The 11,993-nt window shown below is 45.3% G+C and overlaps 1 protein-coding gene across 1 annotated transcript in view; it reads left to right on the forward strand.

Moving 5' to 3' along the window:
• Nucleotides 1-10,704, forward strand: part of LOC145405484 (uncharacterized) — a 19,101-nt gene extending 8,397 nt beyond the window's left edge. The window contains exons 3-15 of the mRNA XM_080276836.1: nt 1-66; nt 850-1,080; nt 1,587-1,699; nt 1,911-2,099; nt 2,533-3,057; nt 3,286-3,521; nt 3,981-4,357; nt 5,597-5,700; nt 6,107-6,215; nt 7,509-7,732; nt 8,529-8,684; nt 9,079-9,215; nt 10,677-10,704. The exon at nt 1-66 is cut by the window's left edge and continues 153 nt beyond it. Of these exons, the coding sequence (XP_080132962.1) occupies nt 1-66; nt 850-1,080; nt 1,587-1,699; nt 1,911-2,099; nt 2,533-3,057; nt 3,286-3,521; nt 3,981-4,357; nt 5,597-5,700; nt 6,107-6,215; nt 7,509-7,732; nt 8,529-8,684; nt 9,079-9,215; nt 10,677-10,704 (2,495 nt within the window). The remainder of the gene's footprint in view (nt 67-849; nt 1,081-1,586; nt 1,700-1,910; nt 2,100-2,532; nt 3,058-3,285; nt 3,522-3,980; nt 4,358-5,596; nt 5,701-6,106; nt 6,216-7,508; nt 7,733-8,528; nt 8,685-9,078; nt 9,216-10,676) is intronic.
• The last annotated feature ends 1,289 nt before the right edge of the window (nt 10,705-11,993 follow it).

An 11,993-nucleotide genomic window follows, 5' to 3' on the forward strand; every position in this document is an offset into this window, starting at 1 on the left:
ACCGGGAGGAATCTACTCTTATGTCCTACGCCACGTCTGACCTCAGGGACAACGAAATCAGGATGGGTTAGTGCAAGGAAGGCTGGATGGTGAATGGGTAGGGTGGATGAGAAGTTGGAAGGGTAAACGGCTCTTGATATGTCAGTGGATAGATAAATGGGTAATGAGGTGGAAAATTTGGTATGTAGTATGTTGGATGGATGGGTCAGTAAGAAAGTGAAGGAACTGAGGGATGGATGGATGACAGAATGGCCTCCGTCACGTCATACTGTCTCTGCTGTCAGCTCAGATCTCGAGAGGAGCGACCTTGTTTGTCCCACATCACGGCGGACTCCAGGACGATATCACGCTGGGTTAATGCAGGGTGGATAGAAAACAGTGTTATTGAGTTATTTCTGTGTGCTTTATGTATGTAATGTGTGTATCTGTGTTAACAAAATACCTCATGATTGATGGTTCATTTCGGGTCAGACTTAGCACCTACACTGTTTGCTGGCCTGGGAAGAAGTGCTTCAGTTTTGGCAAAGATCAGTCAAAGGTCAAGGTCACAGGTCGGGGTCAGATGTCAGGGATTGGTGCCATTGTGCTGTCTGGGCAGCATACATCTGTTATTGTTTAGTTTTCGATTAGGCTAATTGTGTAGTGAATGGATGGATATATGGATGGATTACTGGAGGGGAGGATAGATGAAATGAGATGAATGAAGGAGTAATGATAAGAGATCTATGAATATAAGAACTGTTGTGGAAAGGATAAACGAACCGTTCTTTAGTTTTAAAATTACCTAGCATACATTCTTATTTTTCTTCCTTCCCTTTATCACTACAGTACCTTGCTCCTTTTCCTCAGACCATCGCCTCAACGGGTACCGAGTTGCAGTACGCAGTGCATGGGCGCGAACTTCCCTCCAGACGCCCCTGCGCACCTGGGCACATTACTGCATCACCTACCATCACCAGGGAGCATCGTGGGCCATCTACCATAATGGTGAACTGAGAGCGGAGGGAGCCTTTGATGTGGCACCCCTTAACACCGAGCCGTTTGGCAGTGTTATAGAGGCTAATGGAAGCTATGTTATTGGTAAGAGAGAGAGAGAGAGAGAGAGAGAGAGAGAGAGAGAGTGTGTGTGTGTGTGTGTGTGTGTGTGTGTGTGTGTGTGTGTGTGTGTGTGACCTGCCTAACTAATTGCTCTTATCTAATTTAATTTTTACGAGGTTCAACCACTCCTAATGTCATGTCTTCCGCTCCTGCTATACCGTATCATACGTTTTTGTTAGATGTTGAGAGTATTGGTCAGTCTCTTGTTATTTATTGTCATGAAGTGGATCAGTATTTATTTCCATAACTACTCATTATAGCTTTTTTTTTTTTTCATCTAACAAAGCTGGGCCACTCACCACTTGGATACTAAATCATGGTTGCATAAAATTTGATGCGCTTCAGTTACGAGGCAGGCTTGTGTCTTTTAACTAGTCAAATTAAAGCTCCACTGCGACTACACCTGGCCATCGAGTGAGCTGAAAAAGGGTTAATGATCTTTGTCAGGTGATACCAAACTGAGTTTAACACCTCTCCCCCCTCCCCAGGCCAGGAGCAGGACTGGAAGGGTGGTGGGTTCCAGCAAGACCAGAGCTTCAGTGGGGAGATTACACACTTAAACTACTGGGCATCTGCATTGTCACACTCCACAATTGCAAAGGTGCCTGCAACTCTCTATCACTGTCTGTCTTTTTGCCTGTCTATCTGTATGGTCCAGGTAGGGAGATAAGGATTGAGTGGTGAATGAATGAAGATAGTAGTAGTAGTAGTTGTTGTTGTTGGTGGTGGTGGTGTATCTGTGGTGCTTTAGTGGTAATAGTAGTAGTGGCAATAGTATAAGTAACATCCAGATTCCCCAACCACTCTTTCAGATAGCCGCTTGTCAGAGTCTTAATGAAGGTGGTGCGTTAGGGTGGTCAGACATGAGGTGGAGGCTGGAGGGTGAGGTGAGGTGGAGGGTGAGGGGGTTAGAGGAAGTGTGCCCCTCAGCCACAGCTACGAGGAGCTTTATTGTCTTTCCCAACAGACTCTCCCTCCCAGCTGCTATGAAGTTGTGTAAGGTATTTTCAAGATATTTTGTGTGGTAATAATTTATTTCTGCAACAGATCTTACAACTCCTAACTCGGTTTTTAATCCACCCATTTTTTTTTTTTTTTTTTTTTTTTTTCACGTTTTTGGTTAGGACCAAATTTTGGTTTTCGTAGCTGTGTAACTATTTTGAATAAATTTCATATGTTGTTCAAATGTTCGACTAAGATGTGACTGATACTTTGTTGTTTTTCAAAAACTTACCATATATATGAATGTTTGGGTGGCCCAAGGGTGAACACAAAGGAGCACGAGTAAAATAAAAGTACCATCTCCATCTTGAAGGAGTTTACTTCTTCATTACAGTGATGTCTTTAAGGTTTAGTCATGCTACTACCAGACTACTTTATGGAACTTAGAAGAGACCCCAGATAGTGAAGACCTTAAGTTTTTCTTCTTTTCAGGTTGTGGGAGGCACTGTGGTAATCCCAACGTCTCGCCAGGAGAACCTCCAGCTGTATGAGGCCTCAAAACACTGGTTTGACTTATGCTCAGGGGGTCAGGGGGCATCCTACTTATGGTTAGGGGCCCATGACATCCAGCATGAGGGTCGTTGGATGTCCTGGGCTAACAACTGGACCCTGGAGTACCTCGGGCCTTGGCGGGGGTCCGGTCCAAATGGTGGGATCATTGAAAACTGCCTCGTTATGCTCGGCTCCCAGTTCCCAGCTCGTTGGTCCGATATTGCATGTTTGGGGTCCTATGCCTTCTGCGTCGCCTGTGAGTTCCCTGAGAGGTCCACATTGCATCTGAAGGGCACGGCAATGTGTGAGGAGTCCCCTTTCGATGCCCTGTATCAGCTGGACCAAGGGGATGCTTGGGAAGAAGGGGACGAAGTTCATGAAATGCCACCACGATTGCTGGGACACTTTCACTCGGATATTTATTGGGATTCAAGTAATATGTCTTGGATCCTCACCAGTCTAAAGGTGGGTGTATACAGTATATATGTATGTATAAATATCTAATATATATTACATGTATAATATGTAGACTACATATAATTTATATAAAAGAGAAAGTGAGAGGAGGTAAATAGATGAGAGAGGGAGGGAATAAAGGAAAATAGTGAGGAGGGGGGGAGAGAAATATGACTGAGTAATCTGTGTTTGCAGCCAGGTATATGGTAAATATAGTATCATTTTGTGTGCATACAGATGCCAAGTGCCCTACTGAAATGGACTCCGGTGGAGACAGGTCAGTATCCGTTTGGCAGCCATATGTGGGAGGTGCGGGGTGGTGAGGTGTGTGGAGTGCAACGTGGGTCTGGGGTCAGCCTCACCCTGTCAGTGTGTGGGGCGGGACAGTTCACCTGTGATGATGGCACCTGCATCGACCTTGCCCTGCGCTGTGACCTGCGTGTACACTGTGCTGATGCCAGTGATGAAGCCAGGTGTGTTAATGTCGATATTTCTTTCTGCTTACCTGCACAGGTGTATTTTATTCATGGTTAATTGTATTCACATAAGGAAGGATCCCTGTAATGACTTTACCCTGCACTGTGACCGTGTACACTGTGCTGATGCCACTGATGGAATCGGGTGTGCCATATTGGAAACCCACTTACATGTCGAAGACACTTGCTGGTATATACCAGATGAAATAGTAATATACCTGTGGCATGAAAGGGTTATTGATGGCTATTTTTACCTATTTTAGAGGATAGGTATCCCTTCTTAATCTACACAGTTTTTGTCTGGCATTAACTAGAATAAAGTACTGCAGTGAAAATATCCTACATCATCAGAGGTAAAGTGGTTACTGTTTCATCATCCCACAACCACTTTTGAACTATGCTGACCCCCATCACCACACCCAAGTCTGGCCTAATTTTTAAATATTCAAATTCTAGGTGCAGCATCATACATGTGCCTAAGGGCTACAGTCGCACCATCCCGCCTCCATCGCTTACATCCACTGACCCCCTGCCAATCCATCTGAGGCTGACCCTGCTCTCCTTTCCATCCATCGTGACACAGGACCTCACCCTGGTGGCACGTGTCCTGGTGGCACTGCGATGGCATGACCTGCGCTTGGACTATCTCAACCTCAAGGCTGACCCGAGCTTGAACCTAGTACCCCTGGAGGAGCGGGAGGCCCTGTGGTACCCAACTGTGTTCTTCAGCAATGCCCAGGGCAATGTGTTTACTGGAATGGGGCGTGGGGCCAGACTGGCGGGGCTCAGACAAGGCCTTCCTGCATCAGGACCCCGGCATAGGCACAGAGAGGGTGAGGCCAGCAGGCAGGACCCAGGCATGGACACACAGGGAGTGAGTAGGTTGGCAGGCATGCAGATAAGGAGATAGGCTTGCACAGACAGAGTGAATCAGGCAGGTGGGTAGACAAGGTAGGCATAAGGGTAAGGCAGGCAGACAGGGAGGTAAGCATGCATAGAGAGGGTGAGGCAGACACACAGACAGGGAAGTAAGCATGCATGGAGAGGGTGAGGCAGACAGGGAGGAAAGCATGCATGGAGAGGGTGAGGCAGACAGGGAAGTAAGCATGCATGGAGAGGGTGAGGCAGACAGGGAGGAAAGCATGCATGGAGAGGGTGAGGCAGACAGGGAGGATAGCATGCATGGAGAGGGTGAGGCAGACAGGGAGGAAAGCATGCATAGAGAGGGTGAGGCAGACAGGGAGGTAAGCATGCATGGAGAGGGTGAGGCAGACAGGGAGGAAAGCATGCATGGAGAGGGTGAGGCAGACAGGGAGGAAAGCATGCATGGAGAGGGTGAGGCAGACAGGGAGGAAAGCATGCATGGAGAGGGTGAGGCAGACAGACAAACAGACGAAGAGCCTGACACACTTCCTTCTGTCTCCTCTTTGCTTTTATCTTTTATTTCTCTCCCGTTCTTCATCATTTATCTCTTTTTTTCCTTCGTTCTCTCCCCCTTCCTGTCCTTGTTGCCATCTTTTGTTGAGCTGTTCTCTTCTTGTGCCTCCATCTCATCTGTTCCTCACCACCTCTAGCTTTGCTTTGTATACTTTCTCCCTCCTTGTATCTGGAATCCACCTCACCCCATCCGTAGGTGGGAAAAAAGGTTATGATGATGATGATGATGATGATGACGATGAAGAAGAGAAAAGAGGTCAGGATGATGGTGATGATAGTGATGATGATTGGTTGATTGATTGATTGATGATGTTGAGGAAAGAGTTGAGGATGATATTGATGATGATTGAGTAGCTGATTGATTGATTGATGGTGGTGAGGAAGGGTCAGGATGATAGTGATGATTGGTTGATGGATTGATAATGTTGAGGCAAAAGGCCATAATGATAATGATGATACGTTTTTGTTGATTGATTGATGATAATGAGAAAAAAAAAAGATAGGACGATAGTGATGATAACAGTGATGATTGATGATGGTGATGATAATAGTGATGATTGTTGATTGATTGACGATATGATGATGCTGGTGAGAATAATATATTGATTATGTTCTTTCCTGTTCTCTGGCCACAGTGAACATCTTCCCCGGGAGAGAGAATAGCCTGGAGAGTACCCACCTGCACACACTGACCTACACCTGCGACTTTGACCTGGCCATGTTTCCCTTCGACTCTCAGGTCAGTATTCTTGTAAACTTAGCAGGCTTTCCGTGGCCCTTTCAGCCGACCTTGACCTAGATTTTCGTCCTCTTGCAGCTTATTTCATGTGGCTCAGTGGCAGAAAAGGGCAATGCTATGGCTCTACGTGATGTATCTATGATGGAGACTCCTGTGGGTAGAGTTCAGTATTAACTAGGCAGAAATTTTCAACATTTTGCAGCTTATTTCCTGTAGCTCCATGGCAGATTAAAACAATATTATGGCTCCACGTCCTTACCATAGAACTTCGTGATTAGTACCAGATTCTACTGTCATTCTCTTGTTACAGCTGAGCATTTAAGAAGGTAAAATGCCATTTTATGCCTAGTTAAAATGAACAGCATAATACAGTATGACAAGTGTGTGAGGGTGTGTGGCGTTGCAGGTGTGTGAGATGGTGTTCCGGCTAACATCTGCCTCATCCTCCTACCTGCGCCTAGTGCCTGCTAATGCCACATACACGGGCAGGCGGGACCTTGTTGAGTACACCATACGTATGTCACGTAACCAAACCACCTTACCTTAGTTTTACCCTTATATCTCGGAGCACATCATTCTTCAGTACTCTTTAATTTACTCTTGCACTTCACAGCACGTCACCAATGAGTTCACACCATTCAGCACTGAGCTTACATCACACTGCTCATAACCCCTGACCGCATCTCACACCTTATCGCTTTTATGTATATGTTTTTTTAAAAGACTTGGCTGTATGTGCCAGTGTATGCCATTTTTCCTGTGTTGATGGCAATTGACTGATACTGGGTGCCATGTGTATCCAGTACCAAACGGAGTCCCACCAACAAGTGGAATGAACAAGTTATTTTTAAATGATTATGTGCTCTTACTGTCGTCAACCTTTACTGACGACTTGGGGTTTGAAATTTTGAGTTTTCTGTCACTTCTGTCACCTAGGCCAACTTCCAAGGCTAATGAGTTCGGCTTACCCCAGTGAATAGATTGTACTTGTGTAGAGGAGGTTCGTGTATGCAGTAGTCTCAGCACTGCAAATGAGGTCAAGTTCCCTGCCTGGAAGTGTTGTGCAAGGTCAGGTATCAGGCACACCACGCCCATGGTACTACCTCCCAGCGCAGGGACAATGGGAACTGCCTGTTATTGTGCATGTGTAAGCCCATGTAGTCACCAGGCGCATGGGGTGCCTCTTTTGCTTTGTGGTCTGCACTGTGTGATTGTAGTGCATTGGGCCTATGATCGAGTCCTGGCTAGTACAGTGATTAGTAAGTTTTGTACTGTCTTTTTCACACCCACCTCCTACCAAAGTTGTATTCCCACACATCACCTTGAATTTCACACCACACAGCTCATAATCACTAACCACACTTTGTCAGATCACACGGTTTTTTGTTTTGGTTTACCACATACTGAAGTGACTTTTCGTATTAATCATGTGAACTTCATCTCTATGAAAAATGTTGCTGTAAAATATTGTGAACTTGCTTTCTTGCGGTGGCACTGATATAACTGGTTTGTTCCATTGCCTGGTCATAGAGATGTCCCTCAGCTTCCTCCCTATCTCCTAAAAGGATGATGGTGGATTGCGGGAGGGGGGGAAGCTTCATCCTGCAATCCTTTGGGTCATATTTAGATGAGCCTGGGGTTGCAAGTACTACCACTACTGCTGAGGACTTGAGAGCAAAATAGAACAATGGTGACATCATGAAGGTCATGCAATATTCAGTGTACATTTTCTTACCTTTTCTCTGCCACCTGGATCTATTTTTCAAGCCATTATCTCTCACTTCCCTCCCTCTGTCTCTCACCTCCAGGCGGGATCAGGATGCAATCCGAGGAAGAGGATAATTTTTCCTGCGTCAGAGTGCAAGTGCAGTTCTCTCGCCGCTACGAGTTCTACCTGCTCACCCTCTACATCCCCACTGCCCTCCTCATTCTCACCGCCTACTGCACCTTCTTCTTCAACCCCGCCATCTTCCAGCCACGCATCATTGTTGCTCTTACTGCACTCCTCGTTCTTTCTTCACTTTACACTCAGGTAATAGACGTAATGGTTGTTAGTTATTCCTGTTGTTTTGCTGTCTGTCTGTCTGTCTTTTTTTTCTGCCCCCTCTTCATCCCTGCCATCCCCGAACCGTGCATCAGTGTCGCTCTTACTGCGCTTCTCGTTCTCTCTGCCTTACATGCGGGTAAAAGTTTTGTAATTGTTAAGGTTTTAATGTTCATTTTCTCTCTCTTCCTCGTTAGCTTCCAGCCTCGCATCATCATCACTCATACTGTCCTTCTTGTTCTGTTGTTGCTTTACACCCGGGTATTAGAGAGAATGGTGGTTTGGGTTGCCCAGGTTGGAGTGACAGCCATGTTTGATTCCCAATGATGAGTTTTTTTTTTTTTTTTTTTTTAATCACATTTGCCATCCAAGAAAGAAGGCTGGCCACCAACCCCTGTATGTGCTGGACTAAGATAGCCTAGAAGGGCCTTTATACCTCTTAAGGGGAAAATATGGGATTGACCTACTGATTTACCCAGTTTTCTGTCCCTTCCACTTGTTCTTCTGTTTCTACTTCTTTCATTCACACATAATTGTTTATGGTACAGAGATTGTCTGTTAATTCTTTCTTCCACGCCCCAGTGTGTCCAACCTGAAACACATACAGTAGATTGTTAACCCTCTTCCCCTCTACTTCGTTTACTTTGTCAAAAAATATATGAACAGGCTAAATGTAAGTGAAGCCAGTCAGGTAGCAAGTATTAACAGGACCACTGGACTACCTTGTGGTACCAAATATCTGTTATAGTCCTCCCTCCCTCTTACTTCCCTCCATTCCCTCCAGACATCCAACGCCCTGCCCAAGACCTCCTACCTGAAGCACGTAGACCTGTGGCTGTTCTTCTCCATTGTGATCATCTTCACCATCATCATCCTGCAGACTGCTGTTGAATTCACCTCCCTGCCCCCCCTCCGACCCAAAAGGGGCTCAGTTGTCCAGGTGAGGGGTTAAGGAGAGAAGGGGAGGGCGGTATAGAAGGCTGGTGGGGAGAAGTGGGCGAGGAGACGAAGAAAGAGAAAGAAAAAAGGATGGAGGAGAAAGATAGATGGGCAGGGGAAGGGAAACAGGCAGAGATGAAGAGAGTGGAAAGATATAATGGAAGGATTGGTTGAAGGAAAGGTTGGAAGGAGGAAAGACGTGGGAGGAGGAAAGGAGGAGGAAAATTTTAATTGAGGGCAGAAGGAAGGGAAGAGGTGAAGATGGGAAGTAGGGAGGGGAGGGAGATGAAAGAGGTGAGAAAATATACAGCATAATTACAGTATCTAGTTACGGAGGTACATGTGTATTCTCTCTCTTGCGCTCTCTTCATTAATATATTTTCTGTACATCCAAGGTGAAGTCATCAACCAGGGATTCAGACACATCAACACCCAGCCTGACATTCAGTCTTGCCATCTTCCTAGCCAGTCGTGTTCTCATCCCTGTCATCGTCATCATCTTCAACTTTGTCTACTGGGGCATGGCCTTTGTGTGAGTTATATGACACAGTTTTATACAGGCATTGGTGCTGAAGAGGCATGCCTTCATGTGGTGGCATCGGTATAACCAGTCGGCACAACTGGCTGCTTATCCATATATCCCTCAGTGATTTCGTTATTCCAGCTGCTGCCACTGTTGGTACAATACTGTAAGTTGGGGAAGCTGGCAGATCAACTGTGTAGGCAAAATGTCACTTTAATAGGCGTTTTTTCCAGGAATTTGCGGTGGACTTAATGGCAAAAATAATGTTTTGAAAAAGCTGCTTAAACTATTAAATCATATATTTTATTTTTGCAGCTTCCTAACAGTTTACTCGGCTTAGAACAGTGCCATGGAGTGGGGAGATTAATCCACTCTGTTGGCATTTTAGGGGGTGTTTTGTCAGTCCATCTCTCCATGTAACTGCACATGCTTTTCTCAAAAACTCTTGTTCCACTGCTCTCACTCTTGACTTGTGTCCTTCCAGCAAGGTCCAAGCTTAGCTTTTTTCTAACATATGGAAGCGAAGCTTGGACCTGGCTGGAAGGACACAAGTCAAGAGTGAGAGCAGTGGAAATGAGTTCTTTGAGGAGTCTGTGGAGTTACTTGGAGAGGCAGACTGACCAATGAGGAAGTGAAGGGGCGTTGTGATGTGATTGTGGATGTGACTGAAAACGTTAGGAGCAATACACTGAGGTGGTTTGGCCATGTTGAGAGGATGGAGAGTGAGAGACTAACTAGGAGAGTGTGAGTGAGATGGAAGGGGGAAGAGGGAGGGAGAGACTGAGGATGAAAAAGAGAAATGAAGTAGAGAGGTATATGAGAGAGGAAGGTGTAAGTTGGGAAGAGGGCAGCAAAATGACAGGGGACAGAGTGACATGGAGGTAATATGTGTGTGGCCACTCCCTATGGAGTTAAGGCACCTGGTTGTAAATAGATAGATTTCGAGTTAACAGGAGTGCCTATCATCCACTAACTTGATGTAGAAACTTTCAGGTGACCACACAGAGTGATAAGCCAAATGGAGTGTTGCAGCCCAGGAAACCAGTGACTGTGTTGGGTAGTAATCCATGTAACTAAATGGACAAGTGATGTTCTAATGGGTTAAGATGTTCCAGTTCATTGTGGCTCGAAAGGATTTATATCCGAGAAATGATTGTGGATTTATTATTCTCATATCACTTGGGGGAGAGGAACTGCTAACTCGCCTTACATCTAAACTAAGTACCCCAGCCCTGGGCCTCTATGCTCCTTATGGGATAAGAAAGAATTTGATGAGATGGAATATGGTGTAATAAAGAATTATATGAGACGTAAGTTAGGGGTAATTAAGACTTGGATGAGATATAAACAGGGCTAGTAAAGAACTGGATCTTATAAATAAATAGAAAGAAATAGTATAATTAGCTATTAAAGTACACTGCTATTGCATTGTTTTTTAGTAATTCTCTAAGATCTGCTTCTCTTTTTCAGACACCGTGCAAGTTTTGAGGATTGGTAGAACGAAGTGTAGTGAAGTGCTTATCAGACTGGCTTGGTACTGGAGAGGGATGCCTTCCTGTGATGGGGCGGTGGAGCTGCCAGGTTGTACAAACGTCCTTCAGTCCCTTTTCTGCTCCCCAAAAGGAAGATGGAGGAGAGTGGTCTAAATATACCTGTATAATGCTTCTCCTCCACTCCCATGGGTGATTTCTCCATTGTTGCAGGGATAGTTCACTCAGTCAGTATTATCACTGTATACCAAGCATTATTTATTTATATCTTACTTCCCTCAGTCCATACCATGCATTATAGTGCAACACATACCCACACCAGGAGACTGAGCTGTCCCTGCAATACAGTCAGATACCTCCGTTGAGTTTCATTGGAGCCCTATTTACAGACTACTCTGAATATCTAGGTGGCTCCTCCTCCTGGTTATGCAAACGTCCATAAGTTCCCATCCTGTTCCCTGGAGAAAGGTTGGTGGGTTGCAGAAGGACAGTGTCAGCCTGCAGTCCTCTGAATGCGAGTTCAGTTGAGCCTAGGGCAACAACAGGAACATGACTGGCCATATCCTTGTTGACTTAGGAGGCTTCTGGACAGTTCCTTTTTTCCCGTTTAACACTGGTTCCTGTGACTCAGCTGAATAAAACTGTCAAATGTTTGCTGGAGAACAGTAGCTACTAGATTTATACTTAAACATCTTGGGGTAATGATGGTGCTGGATACGGGTGCCTTCATGTGGTGGCACTGATATTACTGGGTGATAGAGGTGCCCCGTTGTACAAGTGTACCTTGGTCCTCTCCGCATTTCCTAAAAGGAAGAGGGTGGATTATGGAAGGCCAGCTTCGCCATGCAGTCCACTGGGTTCTTGTTCAGATGAACCTGGGGTTGCAGCTGCTACTATTACTCTTAGGCTTAATGGTGATAGTATTAGCACTTGCAAGTTTCTGTGACTCACCCAGTTGGAAAACAACTCATTTGCTGAAACTACTAGAGTTGTTGCAACCATGAGAAGGTTTTTCCAGGTTTCTATGACTCACCCAGCTGGAAAAGAAGTCATTTGCTGAAACAGTACTAGAGTTGTCGCAACCATGAGAAGGTTAACAGTAACAGTATTAGCATGCCTAGGCTCCAGCGTGTATTCTCAGTTCATAGCTGAATAAAATCACTTGGCATTATCTGGACTAGGATTCTGTTATAGAGTTGTCCCAATTATGAGAGGGTTAATGGAGACAGTATTTACTCTCATAAGCTGATATGACAGCTATAAAAAAAAAAAAAAAAAAAAAAATCGCCATGTAGAG

The sequence above is a fragment of the Coenobita brevimanus genome, chromosome 67 (assembly GCF_032717465.1).
Source record: "Coenobita brevimanus isolate Jiangsu-jjx chromosome 67, ASM3271746v2, whole genome shotgun sequence".
Taxonomy (NCBI): Eukaryota; Metazoa; Arthropoda; class Malacostraca; order Decapoda; family Coenobitidae; genus Coenobita; species Coenobita brevimanus.